Genomic DNA, 17,998 nt, shown 5'->3' with positions numbered 1-17,998 from the left:
GAAAACATTCTGTGCTCATGGATAGAAAGGTTGAATGTCATTAAGATGTCAATTCTACCCAAATTGAGCTACAGATTCAAAGCAATACCAATGAAAACTTCAACAAACTACTTTGAAGACTTGGGAAAGCTGGTTATCAAATTTATTTGGAAGGGGAAGAAACTTAAACAGCTAAAGATGTCCTAAAAAAGAAGAGTGAAGTGGGAGGACTAACGCTTCCTGATTTTAAAGCTTACTATAAACCACACTGGTTAAAACAGCATGGTACTGTCACAAAGACATAAGTGCTGACCAGTGGAACTGAATTGAGAGCATGGAGATAGACCACCAAATCCATGGTAAATTGATCTTCATTAAGGGCCCCAAATCCACTGAACTGGGACTGAATAATCTTTTCAATAAATGGGCATGAGAGAACTGTATAGCAATAGCCAAAAGAATGAAAGAGGACCCCTACCTTACATCCTATAAAAAAATTAATTCAAAATGGGTCTAATTTTAGAGCCAGTATCATAAAACTGCTAGAAGAAAGTATAGGGAAATATCTTTAAGGCCTAGTAATAGGAGGTAGCTTCTTAAAGTTTATACCGAAAGCACAAACTACAAAAGAAAAATTGATAAATAGGAACTCCTTAAGATCAAGAGCTTCTGTGACTCAAAGGACTTTGTAAAAAAAAGTGAAGAGGCAGCCAACTCAAAGGGAGAAAAGATTTGGAAACCACTTATCAGATAAATGTTTGCTATTCTGTTAATATTAAAAGCATTCCTCCTAAGATTGGGAACGAGACAAGGATGTTGACTGTCACTACTATTATTCAATATTGTACTAAAAGTTCTAGTTAGATCAATCAGTCAAGGGAAAGAAATAAAAGGCATCCAAATAGGAAAGGAAGAAATAAAACTTTCATTATTTGCAGATGACATGATCCCATACTTGGAAAATCCTTAAAAATCTATGACAAAGCTACTTGAGCTAATAAAAAAGTTCAGCAAAGTACCAGGAATCAAGATTAATGTACAAAAATCAGTAATATTTCTATACAAAAGTAATGACCTAATTGAGGAGACAATTAAGGAAAAAAATTCATTCAAAATAGCAACTAAAAGAATCAAGTATCTAGGAATAAGCTTAACCAGGGATGTCAAGGACTGTACACAGAAAACAACTAGGAGGAATGTTTTTAATATCTCACCATTAAATATGATGCTAGCTATGACTTTTTCATATATGCCTTTATGATATTGAGGAAGTGTGCTTGGATTCCTACCTTTTGAAGTGTTTTTATTAGAAAAGAATGGTGAGTTTTATAGAATGCTCTTTCAGCATCAATCAATATGATCATGTGTTTTTTCCCTTTCCATTTGTTAATGTGCTGTATTGCAGTGATTGATTTTCTTATGTTGAACAATCCTTGCATTCCTGGTATAAATCCCACTTGGTAGTGATGTATAGTTCTTTTAATGTTTCGTTGGATATGGTTTGCTAGTATTTTGTTGAGAATTTTTGCAACTATATTCATTAGGCAGATTGTTCTGTAGTTTTCCTTATAGCATCTTTATCTGGTTTTGGCAGTAGCATGAGGTTAGCTTCATAGAATGAGTTAGGTAGTGTTCCTTCATTCTCAACTTTTTGTAAGAGTTTGAGCAGGATTGGTGTTAGTTCTTTTTGGAAGGCTTGATAAAATTCCCCTGTGAAGCCATTTAGCTCTGGGCTTTTCTTTGTAGAAAGTATTTTGATGACCAATTGAATCTCTACTTGTAATTGGTTTGTTGACATCTTCTATTTTTTCTCGAGTCAGTGTAGGTTGTTTATGTGTTTCTAGGAATTTATCCATTTCATCTAAGTTGTCTAGTTTGTTTGAATATAGTTCATAGTGTTCTTATATGATTTTAAATATTTCTTCAGGATTCATGGTAACAGACCCTCTCTTCTTCTCCAGTATTTTTTAAGTATTGAAAAAGAAGAAACAGACTCCAAAATTGGAGAATTTGCAAGTGATTGGATCTGATATACATATATAAAAAGAACAGTAGCATTTTTCCCCTACTAGTAGTAATTGGTTAACAATGGAAATGGAAAAAAAGTCCGGTTCACAAATGCAGTAGTATATCTAGGAATAAATTTAACTAGAAGGTTATAGAACACCAGGTATAAAGTATTGTTTTATTGTGGTTTATAAAACAAGTCCTAAAATGATGGAGAAATGACACTATGTTCCAGGAAGAGCAGATAAAATGATAAAATTATCAGTCCTTTTCAAATTAATATGCTTGGTATGAGACTCATTTCTTCCCAGTATTATTCCTTGGGAAAAAAGGAAACTCCTTATATTCAAGCCTTGCAAAGTGTCTTTTGTTGAATGGGCATGTTTTTAATTTATTTGGAATAATAAAGTAACATTTGATGAAGATGTTGCTCGGCTAAAATAATGTCAATCTGTGCTGATTCTGGATTCCTGTAGTAGCCACCTGACAGAATTGGTTTCAAAAATGAGAGGTAAAGAAATTTAAAATATTTTTAGTATTTCTAACTTGGGGTATGAACTCACAAATGTTAGATGTTGTCGAATTGAAGCTTTGAAAGATTATTAAGCAGCACTGTGAGTGGGCAGGTTGTAGAGAGCACACCTGTGTACCTGCAGGAGAAGTTTAAAACCAAACCAAACCTGACTTAATGTCATATAAATATTCATGTCCTGGCATAAAATTTTCAGTGACCTGATCATCCATAGATTTTTAAAATGCTGAATCTCAACCAACTTAGATGGTTCTCTGACAAATTGGAAGTGGCTCTAGTAATGATGAAGACAGTGATGTAAAATATGCATGTGATGAAGCTCAATAGAAATGTCCTTGAAATGTGCATATGGGATCAGTAATTCTAAATGGATATATTTTATATAATGTTATTTTAAATGTGTATATATAAATAATAAATGATAGTAACTTGTCTGCAGCAATGAATTTTTACTCAAGTTGCTGAAAACAATTACATTTTTGTTTTGTTTTGACTTGATTTTATCGGGAAAATGGGTATCAGTTTGGATTCAGGTCACTCTTAAGAGGAGATTTGACTGCAAGTGACAGCTCTCCCCTGCCCCCAAGTAAGAGTGGCTTAAACAAGACACAAGAGGATTTCTCATGTGGAAGTCTGGGTTGGTTGTCCAGGGCTGGCACAGTGCTTGGCTGCACTGGGACTCGGTGCTGAGACCTTTAGCTCTATTATGACCTTGACTTTGTGGTCCAAAATGGAGGCTCATGCATTTTGAGCAGCAGGAGGAGGGCAAGTGAAGAAAGAGGACAAAGATAATCCATGCACTGCCCATTAAGGAGAGCTTCTAAAGGACATTTCACCCAACTGATCAGAGCCCAGTCACCTGGCCATACCCATGTGACTCCTGGAACCACGTGGCTGATGAGTGATTATGTTATCCTGGGGAAGAGTCAGCCTCGACTTATAAAATATCCTGAATATGTGAAATGCACCTAATGAATAAGAAAAAAACTAACCACCACCAAAATGAGGAGTGACCACTAGGCAATAGGATGGTAGACTATTCCGATAACCAAAAAAGAAGAGGAAAGAAAAACAAAAACACTCAACCTTACTTAGCAGAGAAGCACAAAGCAAAAGAAACCATTTTTTCACCCATCAAGAAGAATAACTTCCATTGCTGGTGAGGATGTAGAGAAACAGTTGCTCTCATTCATTGATGCCAGGAGCATGAATGATTGTTGGCCTTTTGGAAAGCAGTCTAGCAGTAGCTACTGAGATTGAAAATAGATGTTTCTTTTGATAAAGCAAACCCATTTTGGGGATTTTGTTCCCCAGAAATTAAAGCACCAGTGCTTAAGGATGTGCAACTCTAGAAAAAAGTTTATTAATTTGCAGAATTTTTTCGTAGTGGCCCAAATCTGGGAACAACCTGAATGTCCGTTGGTAGAAATTGGTTGTGTAAATCATAGTATGTTATTCCTGTAGAATATTGAATTATTAAAACCAACAAGATCTATTTCTGCTGCTTTGGAAGGTTATAAATAGGATATATTCTAAACTGAGAAAATATAATTCACAGAGGAATGCTCACAGTTTTATGTCATATATGTGTATGTTATGATTCCAAACAGAAGACTAAAGCATGTTTGTGTCAACATGGAGAGAGCTTAGGAAGAGCACATTCTTGGCAGACTGCTCTCAGGAGAGAAGGGTTTGGATTGCTTCACTTTTAGAAAGAACATGAATTGTTTCTATATGCAGGGAGTAGAGTTTAGTGTTTAAGAATATGAATTTTGAGCCAGGGACAAAGGAACGACATTGTAGGTTTCCATTTAATGAAATGTTCAGAATAGGACATTTGGGCATTGTCGAATGGTGGCTGCCTAGGGCTGGGGCGGACATTGGGGCGGGGGTTTTGGGAAGAAGTGAGGAGTGATGGTTAATGAATATAGGATTTCTTTTTGGGATGATGAATACTTTTTAAAATTGACTGTAGCAATGGCTAAACAACACTGAATATTCCAAAACCCTTTGAATTGTACACTTTACGTGGGTGACTGGTTTGGTAAGTGAATTATATCTCAATAAAGCTGTTAGAAAAAAGAAGCTTTTGGAGCCATGCTTCCTGGGTTTGAATCAAGCTGTATAATTTTGGTAGTTATCTGACAGAAATGTGCTTTACTTTCTTCCTCTGTACCTATTGAGTAGGGTTTGACATGTGTAAAATATTTTGCTGCAGTTTATATCCTATCCAAGAGAGGGCCCTTTGTTGTTTTTAAATTCGAAATATTAATAAAGGCTATCAAGGGGAGGGGGAAAATCAGTTTATTCATTTTGAGGCAAAATTTGTCAGTCTTAGAGCTTGATTCTGAAGAATATGTGAAACCTGAAAATATTTCTTAATCATGCTGTTGTCTCTTCTGCTCTGTATCAAAGAAGTGGGACCAGCTTGCCCAAGAAATTGTAAAACATCAGGAGTGTCATATTGACCAGGGTGGATTTCCCAACTGTCATCACTTATATATATATTTTTTTCCATTCTGGGATGTTCTTTTTTTTTTAATTTTTATTAATAAAACCAATCAACATACAATATGAACATTCTTTTTTTTCATCACATAGTTATATATCATCATGATCATTTCTTAGAACATTTGCATCAATTCAGAAAAAGAAAACAGAAAAAAAATTCATACATACCATACCCCGTACCCCTCCCTTTCATTGATCACTAGCATTTCAATCTACTGAATTTATTTTAACATTTGTTCCCCCTATTATTTATTTATTTATTTATTTAGTGTTTTTTAAAAATTTTTATTAATAAAACCAATCAACACACAATATGAACATTCTTTTTTTATCACATAGTTGTATATGCATCATCATGATCATTTATTAGAACATTTGCATCAATTCAGAAAAAGAAATTTTAAAAAAACAGAAAAAAATTCATACATACCATACCCCTTACCCCTCCCTTTCATTGATCATTAGCATTTCAACCTACTAAATTTATTTTAACATTTTTTCTCCCTATTATTTATTTTTAATCCACATTTTTTAACTCATCTGTCCATAAGGTAGATAAAAGGAGCATCAGATTCAAGGTTTTCACAATCACACAGTCATGTTGTGAAAACTGTATCATTATACAATCATCTTAAAGATACATGGCTACTGGAACACAGCTCTACATTTTCAGGCAGTTCCCTCCAGCCTCTCTGTTATGCCTTAACTAAAAAAGGTGATATCTATTTAATTCATAAGAATAACCTCCAGGATAACCTCTGTTTGGAATCTCTCAGCCATTGACACTTTATTTTGTCTCATTTCTCTCTTCCCCCTTTTGTTCAAGAAGGTTTTCTCAATCCCTTGATGCTGAGTTCCAGCTCATTCTAGGATTTCTGTCCCACGTTGCCAGGAAGGTGCACACCCCTGGGAGTCATGTCCCATGTAGAGAGGGGGAGGGCAGTGAGTTTGCTTATCATGTTGGTGGAGAGAGACAGAGGCCACATCTGAGCAACAAAAGAGGTTCCCTTGGGGGTGACTCTTAGGCCTAATTTTAAGTAGGCTTAGACTATCTTTAGCAGGGTTAAGTTTCATATGAACAACCCCCAAGATTGGGGGCTCAACCTGTTGCTTTGGTTATTCCCACTGCTTGTGAGAATATCAAGAATTCTCCACCTGGGGAAGTTGAATTTTTCCCCTTTCTCACCATTCTCCCAAGGGGACTTTGCAAATACTTCTTTCTTCACTGTTCAAATTCTGGCATCACTCTGGACAAACCTATAAAATCTCATGCCTTACTCAAGGTTCCATGTACTTATGGTGTTCAATTAAGTTGTACACATAAATTATATTAGGGAACGCACTAGTTGAAATTCAACTGTATTTTTAGAGTTGGCCAATTGTCAGTAGAATTAGCCTTGGTTTCCATGTCTAGACATTCTAGTGATTAAAACATTAGCTTAGGCAATAGAAGCACATGGTTGTTGGTTTTATGAGATAAGAATCTGTGATGTCAGCTTGCTGAGGTGTGACGAATTATGTTTTCAGAGATTGCTACAACTATATCTCCCCTCCCACATGCTTTTCTGCAGTGTAACCTTGAACTTCTCCATCCAGAGTGGATCCAACTCCCCTCCTTCTGAATCTGGCCAGGCCTAGGACTATGGCAGAAGTAACCCTGTGTGCCTTCTCAAGCTGGGTCATAAAAAGCCATGCAGCTCAGCCTTGTTTGTGGGAATCCTCACCCTTGGAACTCTGAGACTACTATGCTGCAGAGGCCACCCCGTGGTGCCCCTTCAGCAGCCGACTGTGCTTTCATCTGAGGACATCAACTTCCAGCCACATGGGTGTGCCATCTTGGCTGTCCAGCCCAGTTGGGTCTTCAGATCGCAGCAGCCCAAGCTAACGTTTGGCTGTAACCACCTGGAGAGTTCGTGTTGGTTTGAAACTGTTATGTACCCCCAGAAAAGTCACATTCTTCTGATCTAATCTTGTGGATACAGACCTGTTGTTGGGTAGGACCTTTTGATTAGCTTAGTCCATGGAGATGTGACCCCTCTCATTCAAGGTGGGTCTTAATTCATTTACTGGAGTCCTTATAACAGCTCATGGAGCGAGAGCTCAGAGCTGCACCAAGTACAGAGAGATGAGACCAAGAGACATAGACGTTTGGAGATGCAGAAGGAGGGTGGCCTGGGTGATACCAGGAGCTGAGAGCTCCATTTGGAACCAGGAGCCAGGAGAGAAGTATGGCAGATGTCACCATGTGCCTTCCCATGTGACAGAGAACCTGGACACAATCGGCCTTCTTGAGTGAAGGTAGCCTCTTGTTGATGCCTTAATTTGGAATTCTCATGGCCTTAGAACTGTTCATTTGTAACCTAATAAATCCCCTTTGTAAAAGGCAGTCCATTTATGATATATTGCATTCTGTCAGCTTTAGCAAACTGGAAAAGAGTCTAAGTGAAAACTGACCAGCCAAGCTGTTCCTGAATATCTGACCCACAAAATCATGAACAAAATAAAATGGTTGTTTTAAGCTGCAGAGTTACAAAATAATGGTAACTGGAACATGAGGGTTTAATGCCAACTGATTTTTGTGACAATTCATGTCAGAAGAGTCTCTATAGAGCAAATCCCAACTTCTTATTATACCCAGATGAACGATCCCATACACAGGAAATGTTCACCTCATTGTAATCACAGTGAACCTACAATTTGGTAGCCTGTGTTGTTTCTTCATTTGACATTATATTCTAAGTATTATTTACATTAAATACATGCTACACTGCATACATAGTTTTCATTTTTCCTCTTGTCTGATATTCCCTTTCAGGTCTGAAGATTTTTTTTGTAACTGGTATATTCTAAATGTGTCAAGAACTGACCCAACACTGGTCAGGCGACATTACGAACGCTTTCTGTCTGACTTACCAGCATCTATCTCCACTTCCAACATTTCCGTTTGGGCTTGTAAATTAAAAAGAAAAAAAGGATTCTCCTTGGGTAATGCACCATTTTCCTAGTTTCAGTGGATCAGCATGTGTCACCTGGACCCCATCGACCAGAGGATGGCACAGACCAGATCAGGAGGAGACGCAGGGTGACACCTGGTGGAGCTTTTTGGAGAAGTGGCCTCTCTCCATTGGATGGGGGAGTGTGTGATGGGGGGCTCGAGCCGCCAGAGCCACCCAGCCCCTCCCCGGGGGAGCCGGCCAACAGTGAGGATGTTGACAGTGACCCACAGTGCAGGGGAAAGATGTGGAGCAAGAGATGGGGGTAGACTCACCCTGCAAACATCACTCTACTAGACTGGATCTGAAGTCGGACCTATTCCTAAGATGCCCCAAAGTTTCTTGGATTAAGCTTGAATGGGGTTTTCTGTTGGAACCAAGCAATTCCTAATGGACAGGGATCCTGTCTGCAGCAGTGCTGAGGTCCTGGGTGATATTTCAGAGGGGCCTCCTGGGGCAGCTCATCCGATGGATGGACAGGGTCATGTGGCACCAGGTAGAATGAGGTAGGAATGTTTTGCTTAAAGAAGACCAAGGAGGAACAAAACCCCTTCAGATATTCAGAGGACAGTCCTGTGGAAAAGAAAATCGCTCTTTGTGGTTCCCCACTGTTTCAGCAGTGGAACCAGTGTGTGCCATGTGAAATGAAGACAGAATTCAACTGAAGAAAAGGAGGGATTGTCCAGCGGTTTGAGCTGCCCAACAGTGGGAGGGGTTGTCTAATACTGGGCTCTCTTTCACTGAAGATATTTGAACAGAACGTGCATGCTGTTGATACTTCTGTGCGTGAAAAATTAAGCTAAATAATTTCTCTATTTGTTCCCATTCTGAAATTACATGATTTTTTAATTCCTTACGCAGACTGGATATGGTATCAGAAGACTGACTTATTATGCGACCCTTTTGCAAGTCGCTGAACCTCTCAGACCCTCAGTCTCTTTATCTGTGAAATGAAGATAATGCCTTTGCCAACTGGTTTTTGTGAGCCTCAAATTAATGTATGTGAAGACGCTTTGAAAACCAAAGCACTAATCAAATGTAAACTGTACTTATTTACTACTCAAGAAATTCCAATTTAAAGAAAGTGGACGATTCCTTAAAGTTTTGTACATTTTGACCTCTGGGTGATTTAAAACACACACACACACACACACACACACAGAAAAAGTGATACTAACCCAAATGAATAGAATCCAGCATGCCCAGTCTACCTAATTCTCTAATTTCTCCAATTGCAGATGAATTTAATATCTTTTAATGGTGAACTTGGAAGTTTCTCACTATTCTCTTTGAGTGACCGAGATGAATATATAGTTTTAGGGAGTCAGAGCTAAATCGTGATCTAGAATAGGTCATCTGGAGTTGAAGCTGCTCTCTTGCCGGTCTTTGCTGAGAGCAAGGCTGAGTGTGAGCATGGTGAGGTGGTCATGTAACTTACTTACGTCCAGCCCCGCTGCCCCCATTTCTGCTCCGCGTGCACAGCCCAGAGCCCACCGTGCTGGGTGGGTTCCCTGCAGAGGTGCTCAGCCCTTGAGCCAGATGCTGTGGACCCCCAGCCCGCAGCGGGCGAGGTACAGTGCAGTGTGCAAGAGTACCCCTCCTGCCCTGCCAGGTGCGGTGGGCGAGACCACCTCTGGGACTGGGCGCCCTTCCCGCCATGCCAGGTGTGACAGGTGTGGTGGAAAGTCTTCGCCCCTGGCTGCCTGGCCATTTTGGACGGCACAATTGGGAACTGCCCCTGCAGAGCCATTTTGCGTTTCAGCTTCTCGGGGCTACAAGAAGCTGCTCAGACCCCACCACGATGTCCTCTCGTGAACACTGTGCTTTGTCTTCTGGTCTCTAGCTTATCTCCCCTTAGCCCCACACAGAGGGATCACTGTGCCCCCCTCCCCGGGCTTGAGGCCCCTCTGAGTGGCGGGGGTCTTTCTGTGTAGATTTATAGACACCTTAAATCCTGACCCAGATTGCCAAGCATATGGGGTATGAGCAAAATTAATGGTACAGTTGCCAAAAAAAGTTAAGATGGAAAGAGGATAGAAAACCTTTAACCCTTGGTAGAAATCAGCCCTGAAAGTTGGTTCTACTGTCTGCTTTTAATGGAGGAAGCAAAATGAACAAATCATTGGGTCCCTTTGTATGAGTGGAGGAATTTGTTACATTCCTTCTTTAGTTTGGTTTACAAGAGAGTTTGCACTAACTTTAATATGTGTGTGAATCTCTAGAAAACATTCCCTTGAGAACTCCCCAAAGGTCAGTCCAGCTATGGAAAAAATTAGTTAATTGAGGTGGGGCACCAAGATTTGATAACAGGCTTTCAGTTCCTTATGGCAGTGCTTACTTGCTTCTGCTGGCTGAATTGCTTCAGACTTTTGACCAGTGCTGCCTGTAAAACCAACGGCACCTCATTTCAAACATTCACATTGCTTTTTCTTTATAATTTTTATTATCAAAGAGTATATGCACAGGTTTTAAAAAATGAAATAGGGCACGGGGCTTATAAAAAAATGAGACCACTGCCATACTACCCCTTTCCATTTTTTGTCCCACTTCTTAGAGGTAACCACCCTATTAAATAATATTCTTATACTGTTATTTTATTTATTCTTTTTTTATATGCTGTATGGCGGGGTCACATTTCATTAACTTTCCGTGTGAGTATCCCATTATTGCAGCACCACTTGTTGAATTTTTGTTTGTTTTTTGTTTTTTGCTTATTTGTTTTTTTGGAAGTGCATGGACCAGGAATCGAACCCAGGCCTCCCGCATGGCAGGCAAGAATTCTACCACTGAAGTACCCTTGCACCCCTCTGTTATTTTTTCATTTATCAAATTTAGATATTTTGTTGACTCCTGCTATGATTGATGAGGATTTAACTTGGAACTTTCCACCCCCTCCCAATGTCATGATGTCACTGTTTTTAGTTCCTCTCATGGTTATTTTTTTTCCATAAAATTTCATATTTTATCAACCATATGTAGTGTTTTGATTCTCCATTTATAAGAAGGGATATTACTGCTTTCACCCTTTCTACCAGCTCCTTCTGCCTTGTTTTCCGCCTTCCAGTTTCTCCATTATGTACTTTAACTTCTTTACTGACCAGGATGACAGTAGTCAATTGCCCTCCAAAATGGTCTTGTGTGCTTTGTGTACAGGTTATTTAAATGATGTTGATGTTACTGTGACTGTATATATATCTTCTTTCCTGCAAAGTCATGTGTTGGGATTTTATCTTTCATAGGCAGCTTCTTGTCTTTATAAGGTTTCTGTTTTTTTCACCATTTACTTTTATTATATTCTCATTTTTTGAAATATTGTTCATCCAAGCACATGTTCTGTCTTCATGACACAATGTGAAATTGTTTTCTAGATGTGTATGGTTATCATCTTGAGACTTCTTGACTGGCATCGTATAACAGAGCCACTGCTTCCTGGGTCACTTGCCCTCTTCTTCCTTGGTTTACTCCCTTGTTTTGCTGGAGTACATCCTCAGAAAACTTCGTTAGAAAGGGTGCTGACAGTTTAATTATTTAAGTCTTCACAAATCTGAAAATTCATTTTCTATATCAATAATTGATTTCTAGTTAGGCTTGATACAGAATTCTAGGTGAGAATAATTTTCTCACACACTCTGAAGGCATTACTTTGTTTCCTAGAATGCCGTACTGCTAATGATGCTAGCCAGTCTCGTTCGCAGTCCACACCTCTCACCCCAACATTTAAGCATTCTTCCTGGTGTTCTGAAACTCTGCAAAAGATATATCTCCATGCAGGTCTCTTTTTTATTCATTTTGTGTGACATGAATTCTGGAGACTGATAGTAACAGCTTCAACTTTGTACAATTCCCTTGTATCAGTTATTTAATAATTTCTTCTGCTCTGTTCCCACTGGTCTACATTTCTGGAATTTCTCTTAATTAGATGTTCCATCTCCTGAATTGACCTTTTGTATTTCTTATTTTTTCTTTTATATTTTCCATGTCTTTTTTGTTTTGTTCTACATATTGAGAGACTCCCTTGATTTTGTATTTCATCCCTGCTATGGAATCTTTTGCCAACCATATTTGAAATTCTTGAAAAACAAGTTTAAAGAGGTAAAATAAGTTTTTGAGAGCTTTTTTCTCACACTGTCATTTTCATTCCTTTTTCATAGCACCCTGTTCTTGTTTTAATGAAGGTATATGACCTTGACTCTCAGAGCCTGTCCTTGAGGCTTTCCTATACACGGTGGCCTCTGTCTTCTCAAATGCCCCCTGACTCCACCCTGGCTCCCTGCACTCTGGGCTTCTGCACGTTCTGTTCACTCTTTCAACCATCCTTTTTCCCTTTGACCTAGTTCGAGGCACTTTTATTGTCATTAATAATTGTTATCAAGCAGGTAATTTGATATTTAGATCCGCTGCTCGGAGGAGAGGTCCCTGGTAAGGAGCTAACCTGGCAGTCCTCGGTGTATAGTGAGGTCTTAGATTCCCAGGGCTGCAGTGACAAATACCATATTTGAGGGGGTGGGGGGCTTAAATAGCAAGCATTTGTGGCTCACAGTTTGAGGCCAGGAGTCCCACATGAAGATACCAGAAAAGCCTGTTTTCTCCAGAGTCCATAGCATCCTGGCGCCGGCTAGCTGCCCTCCTTGGGGTTCCGTGGCTGGGGATCTCTGCGTCTCCTCCCGAGTCTGCACTCCCAGGGCCCACTGACTTCCGGCTTCCTCCTGTGGCCTCACCTGGCTTCCAGCTTCCGGTGCCGCCTCTTTATGAGGCCTTCGGGATTATGGCTGAAGACCCCCTGCTTCAGTCGGCCGCGTATCTTAACTACAGCATCTTCAAACGGTGCCATCCACAGTGGGCCCACCCCGCAGGGTCGTGGGGTAAGTTGAAGAGCGTGTGTCCGTTGCGGGTAGGGATCCGTCTCCCGGAGGTGGTACTTAAGGTGGTGGGGTTGAGGAAGAGCGCCGGGACGGAAAGTGGGGGAGAAAGGCCTGGGACCCAGATTTAGAGAACTGCGCTTGCAGAGAGTGGAGTGAAGAGGACCCGGCAGAGGAGGCAGAGGAGGCAGAGGACGCAGACCAGGCGCGGCTGCCGAGGTGGGAGGAGAACTGGGAGAGTGAGGGGCTTGGTGCGGCTGCCGAGGGCCGAGCTGGGTCACTGTACCGAGGGATGGGCCGTGCCCCTGCCTTGGCCAAATGGAGGTCAGGGGCGACCTTCACCAACTGCGTTCTGGATGAGTGATGGGAATGGGGAGAGGGGGTGATGGGAACGGGCAGAGGGGGTGATGGGAACGGGGAGAAGGGGTGATCGGACCGGGCAGAGTGGGGAACGGGGAGAGGGGCTGCTGGGAACCGGCAGAGGGGGGAGCAGGGAGAGGGGCTGATGGGAACAGGGAGAGGGGCTGGTGGCAACGGGCAGAGGGGGTAACGGGGAGGGGGGCTGATGGGAAGGGGCAGAGGGGGTGATGGGAACAGGGAGAAGGGGTGATGGGAATGGGCAGAGGGGCTGATGGGAACGGGCAGAGAGGCTGATGGGAACGGACAGAGGGGCTGATGGGAACGGACAGAGGGGCTGATGGGAACGGGGAGAGGTAAAAGGCAAAGGAAGAAAGGAAGGTGACCTGTGAGGGGGAAAGAAGTCAGATGGTGCCTGGAGGGAGATTTTTTTTTTTAATCAAAGAGAATTAAGCATGTCTAAATGCCGTCAGGATTACGCAGTTGATAAGGACCGATATTTCAGTCAGTCTCGGGATGGGGGATGTTGAGGAGGGTGCCTGAGGTGGAGGGTGTGGGGGACAGCAAAGGACACCAGAAGGCACAAGGCCGAATGCAGCCGTTAGGATGAGAGTACGTGTGCCCTTGAAGGCAGGGGGATGAAGTGGACCTTGGCGCAGTAGAGAAAGAAAAAAATGGAGTTTGCAAGAGGAAATGAAAGAGGGATTTAAAGAATATTAGTCCAGGATGTCTTGAAGGTAGAAGCTGCAATCAGAAAAACCTGAGAAAAAGCAGTTTGAGACATTTAGATGGAAAATTGTAAGGACCTGGACCGGACTCAGAGCAAAATGAAAGGGAAACAAAACCATGGGAGCATTTCCAAAGCCGGGTAGTAGGACGTGGTGACTGGCTGGTGGGTTGCAGTAAGAAAAGGGAAGGAAATTTTAAATATGGTTTTAAGGCTCTGCACGGGGGAATCCTGAAAACTGATGGGCGCCACTGTCAGATATGAATAAGTGATGAAAAAATGAAGGAAAGAAGGAACAGATAGGTGGGAAGGTTAGCATTGGAAAGTTAGAAAGGATGATGAGTAAAGGGAAAAACTAGATTTGACAGTAAAGAAATCGTTTTTACAATGATTGATTGAGAAAACAATTTTTGAAGAGTGATTATTACAAAAACAAAATATCCCAGTAGTTTAGGTTCTTAGAAACCAAATGATCATTTACTCCTATATTTAGGAGGCAGCGCAGCAATTATATGGTTTATGAAGGGGGCAGTTTTTCATTTGCATGTTCTACTCCTTTCCCCCAGAGAGTAGATACTTACGAGTACTTGTTGAATAAATGAAAGAAAGGGTATTAACTTATTTAACAATATCACTATTTCCTTTATCAGTGCGTATTAGAGAGAAGACCTACCAAAGAACAGTTCCAGTGGAATATCCTTTAGTTAAGATGAGGGAATTAAGAAAAGGCTAGTGGGCGGGCTACGGTGGCTCAGCAGGCAAGAATGCTTGCCTCCCAAGTCAGAGGACCCAGGTTCGATTCCCAGTGCCTGCCCATGTAAAATTAAAAAAAAAAAAAGGAAAGACTAGAAATATTTTATTTTCAGCTCATGGGAATTACCACTTCAAAATGTTTAGTCACCTCTTCCCTGATTTAAATGATCCTGCATCTTTTATTTTAAATATACTCTTTGCTCTTGGAAAAGATTTATTTTTCCTATTCCCCTTATCTCAGTATATAGTTATAACAGGATATCTTCCCTTTTGTTTTTAATTTATTGCAGAAGCATAATTATAAAAAAGAAACAGGAAAATTACTTACTATCCAACAGACTTAATATTCAACTGCTTCCCGTATTCTGTGTGCATGCCTCTTTAAGTACATAATTTGATGTATTTGTGAGCAACTGCAGTATAATATCATTTTTCCATTTGGCATTTTAAAGTGTAACATATCAAACTTTTTTTTTAAGTTTTTATTTTGAAATACTTTAAACTTACAAGACAGTTGCAAAAATAATACAAAACCCATACTGAGAACTCCAGCACACTTCCCAGCAGGCATCTACCCCCATAGCCACTAACTTTTATTTATTTACTTTTTTAACCTTCATTCCCCCTATTATTTATTTTTCACCCATATTTTTTACTCATTTGTCCATACCGTAGATAAAAGGAACATTAGACACAAGGTTTTCACAATCACACGGTCACACTGTAAAAGCTATATCATTATACAGTCATCTTCAAGAATCAAGGCTACTGGAACACAGCTCAACAATACTTCACTGCAGGCACTTGAATACTCCATAAACTAAAAAGGGATATCTATATAATGCATAAGAATAGCCTCCAGGATAACATCATGACTGTGTTTGAAATCTTGCAGCCACTGAAGCTTTATTTTGTCCCATTTCTCTCTTCCCCCTTTTATCAAGAAGGTCTTCTCAATCCCTTGATGCCAAGCTCCAGCTCATCGCGGGAATTTTCTCCCACATTGCCAGGGAAATTTACACCCTGGGAGTAATGTCCCACCTAGGGGGTGAGTACAGTGGGTTCACCTGCGGAGTTGACTTAGAGAGGTCACATCTGAACAATAAAAGACGTTCTCTGGAGGTGACTTTTAGGCATACTTTTTAAACTAGGCTTAGCCTGTCCTTTGTGGGGATAAGTTTCATATGGGCGAACCCCACGATTGAGGCACAGCCACAAACAACTGTTGTACCATCCCATCCACCTGTTCCTCGATCTTCTCTCTCTCTCTTCTAAACATTTGCCAGTGGTTTGTATCCATCATGCTCCTTGAACATTTGATACTTCAGTCATTCTTAAATAATCAGCATGTTAGTCTTCATCATGGGGATGGTGGATGGGGACAGCCATCCCCTGCCCCCTGCACTGGACCCTATTGCCGTGTGTGCTGGGTAAGGGAGCAGGCTAGGTTGCAGAGTTTGAGGACGTTTGACATCTCCACAAGCTCCACTCATGGGCCTGGAGGAGACCGCGTGTGGGGCAACCCTTGGATTGGTGCATCCTGAGCGGCAGCAGCGGTGCCATTCGGTGTGCCTAGCTGGGGACTTGGGCACACACGGACACCTGGCTGACTGACAGTCCAGCGCCAGCTTTGTCCGGCCTGATGACGCATTTTAGCGACTCTGCAAACAATTCATACCCTCTTAAAGGGATGACGCAGTGGCAGAATAAAAGGAAGAACAGCTGTAGTAAAAACTATAAGTGGCTTGCATGCCACTAGCTTATTTCATAAGTACCCTTTGGTTCGATGAAAAAAAAAATTAGTAATAGTTTAGATAAACGAGTTAAACTATGGCTGGAAATAACAACGGTTGATGGAATATTCTATTTGAGTTCTTCCCATCTTCAAAACCAGGAAATGAATGAAGGTAAAAAAAGGAAGGAGTCTGAAGTTTAGGCATCATAATGGACAGGCAGGTTTGTTTTCCTGACTGCAGTTATGGCGAAACTGTGTTGCCTCAGTTCTTACTGTACTCCTATGCCAGGATTACTTCATCCTCAAGAACTGGCATTACTAAATGTTTTATAGTTTGGTGGTTCTAATGTTCATTTTAAAAGTATAATTAAATACATCATCACTGAGTATTTAGTAGGCTGCAATGTGGATTATAGTTCTCTGAGCTTTCCAGTAACTTAATTTGAAAAAGTGAACTTTAGAACCATGGTTTTCTGGATATTGCTGTGACAGCTTCACTTTTATTATGCCAGCGACTTACAAAGCACCAGCTCGTTAGATGCTTAGCAGGGTGTGGCATCAGCCTTCACATTTCAGGTGTTTATGTATGTGCTAGCTCCTGGCTTTGCTGCAGCCCTGCCCAAAGTATAGAGCCCCTGCCCAAGATTTAAAGCCCCGGCGCCAAGGTATAGCACTCCCAAGGTTAGAGCTTCTGAGATGTAGAGTCCCTGAAGTGTAGAGCCCCTGGCCCCTGAGGTTTAGAGCCCCCGGACCTTTTTGGAATCTGCTTCCTTCTTAATGCTGGGTCTGCCTCCAGCGTGTGGGTGTCCCCTCCGCCAGCCTTCCACACTGGACAGGCCGCTTCTCAGACCCTCTCTTCTTAGCCCTTCAGTCCAGGCTGCATCATCATGTAAGGGACAGCATTCTGCCTTGATCCATCACATGGTCTTTGAGCTTACAAAATAGGTCCTAAATTTTTATTTACACTTTAACCTCCAAGGTAGGTTCCATTTCTAGAGCACATAGGTGGTTAATGGTTTGGGTTTTCACGCCTAGAATTTTTTTTTAACATTGTCTGTGATATACTAGAGATGACAAGCAAAAAAATAATTCCTTACACATTAAAGTTCTTATCAGTACTCTAAATGACCTTATCATCTCAAATTGTGCAGCCCTTTGATGTTTAAAACTGTACCATCGATCTCTGTAATATTGTCCTTCTCTCATTCAACCTTGTGTCTCTTCCACGTGGCCTAAAGAGAGATGGCACAGCACCGGATCACTCTCTCCTTCATGTAATTATGGCTTCTGATTTTTTCATCAAATTTGTGCTCAGAATATGTTAGTGATTATTTTGTTTTCGAAGTCTATTGAGACAAATTCACAATGAACTTGTGTTTTGTTGAAGGCTTGCTGTTTAGTTGCCAAGTTTTCCTGTTCTGACATGTTGAGTGGCGGTTTGCAGAAAGCCTGATTCGGGGTGTCTTCCGTGGAGGGCACTGGTTGGCGTGGGTAACTGGGAGGCCAGCTGGGGCCGCGCCTGGAGAGGGTTTGATATAGCAACTT

At 41.2% G+C, this 17,998-nt stretch overlaps 1 protein-coding gene across 11 annotated transcripts in view; it reads left to right on the top strand.

The window, feature by feature from the left end:
• Positions 1-17,998, top strand: part of SPECC1 (sperm antigen with calponin homology and coiled-coil domains 1) — a 307,237-nt gene that overhangs the window by 178,692 nt on the left and 110,547 nt on the right. The window contains exon 1 of one of the 11 annotated variants that reach the window (XM_077163997.1): positions 12,615-12,884. The exons of 9 other annotated variants lie outside the window; for them this stretch is intronic. In XM_077163997.1, coding sequence (XP_077020112.1) covers positions 12,788-12,884 — 97 coding nt within the window. In that variant the 5' untranslated portion in view covers positions 12,615-12,787. Of the gene's footprint in view, positions 1-12,614; positions 12,885-13,564; positions 13,595-17,998 lie in introns of those variants that run through there. One more of the 11 variants, XM_077163996.1, reaches the window with a different exon arrangement.

Source organism: Tamandua tetradactyla, chromosome 6, assembly GCF_023851605.1.
Source record: "Tamandua tetradactyla isolate mTamTet1 chromosome 6, mTamTet1.pri, whole genome shotgun sequence".
Lineage (NCBI taxonomy): Eukaryota > Metazoa > Chordata > Mammalia > Pilosa > Myrmecophagidae > Tamandua > Tamandua tetradactyla.
The sequence above is the reverse complement of the archived record's forward strand: the minus strand, read 5'-3'. Positions and strand labels throughout refer to the sequence as shown.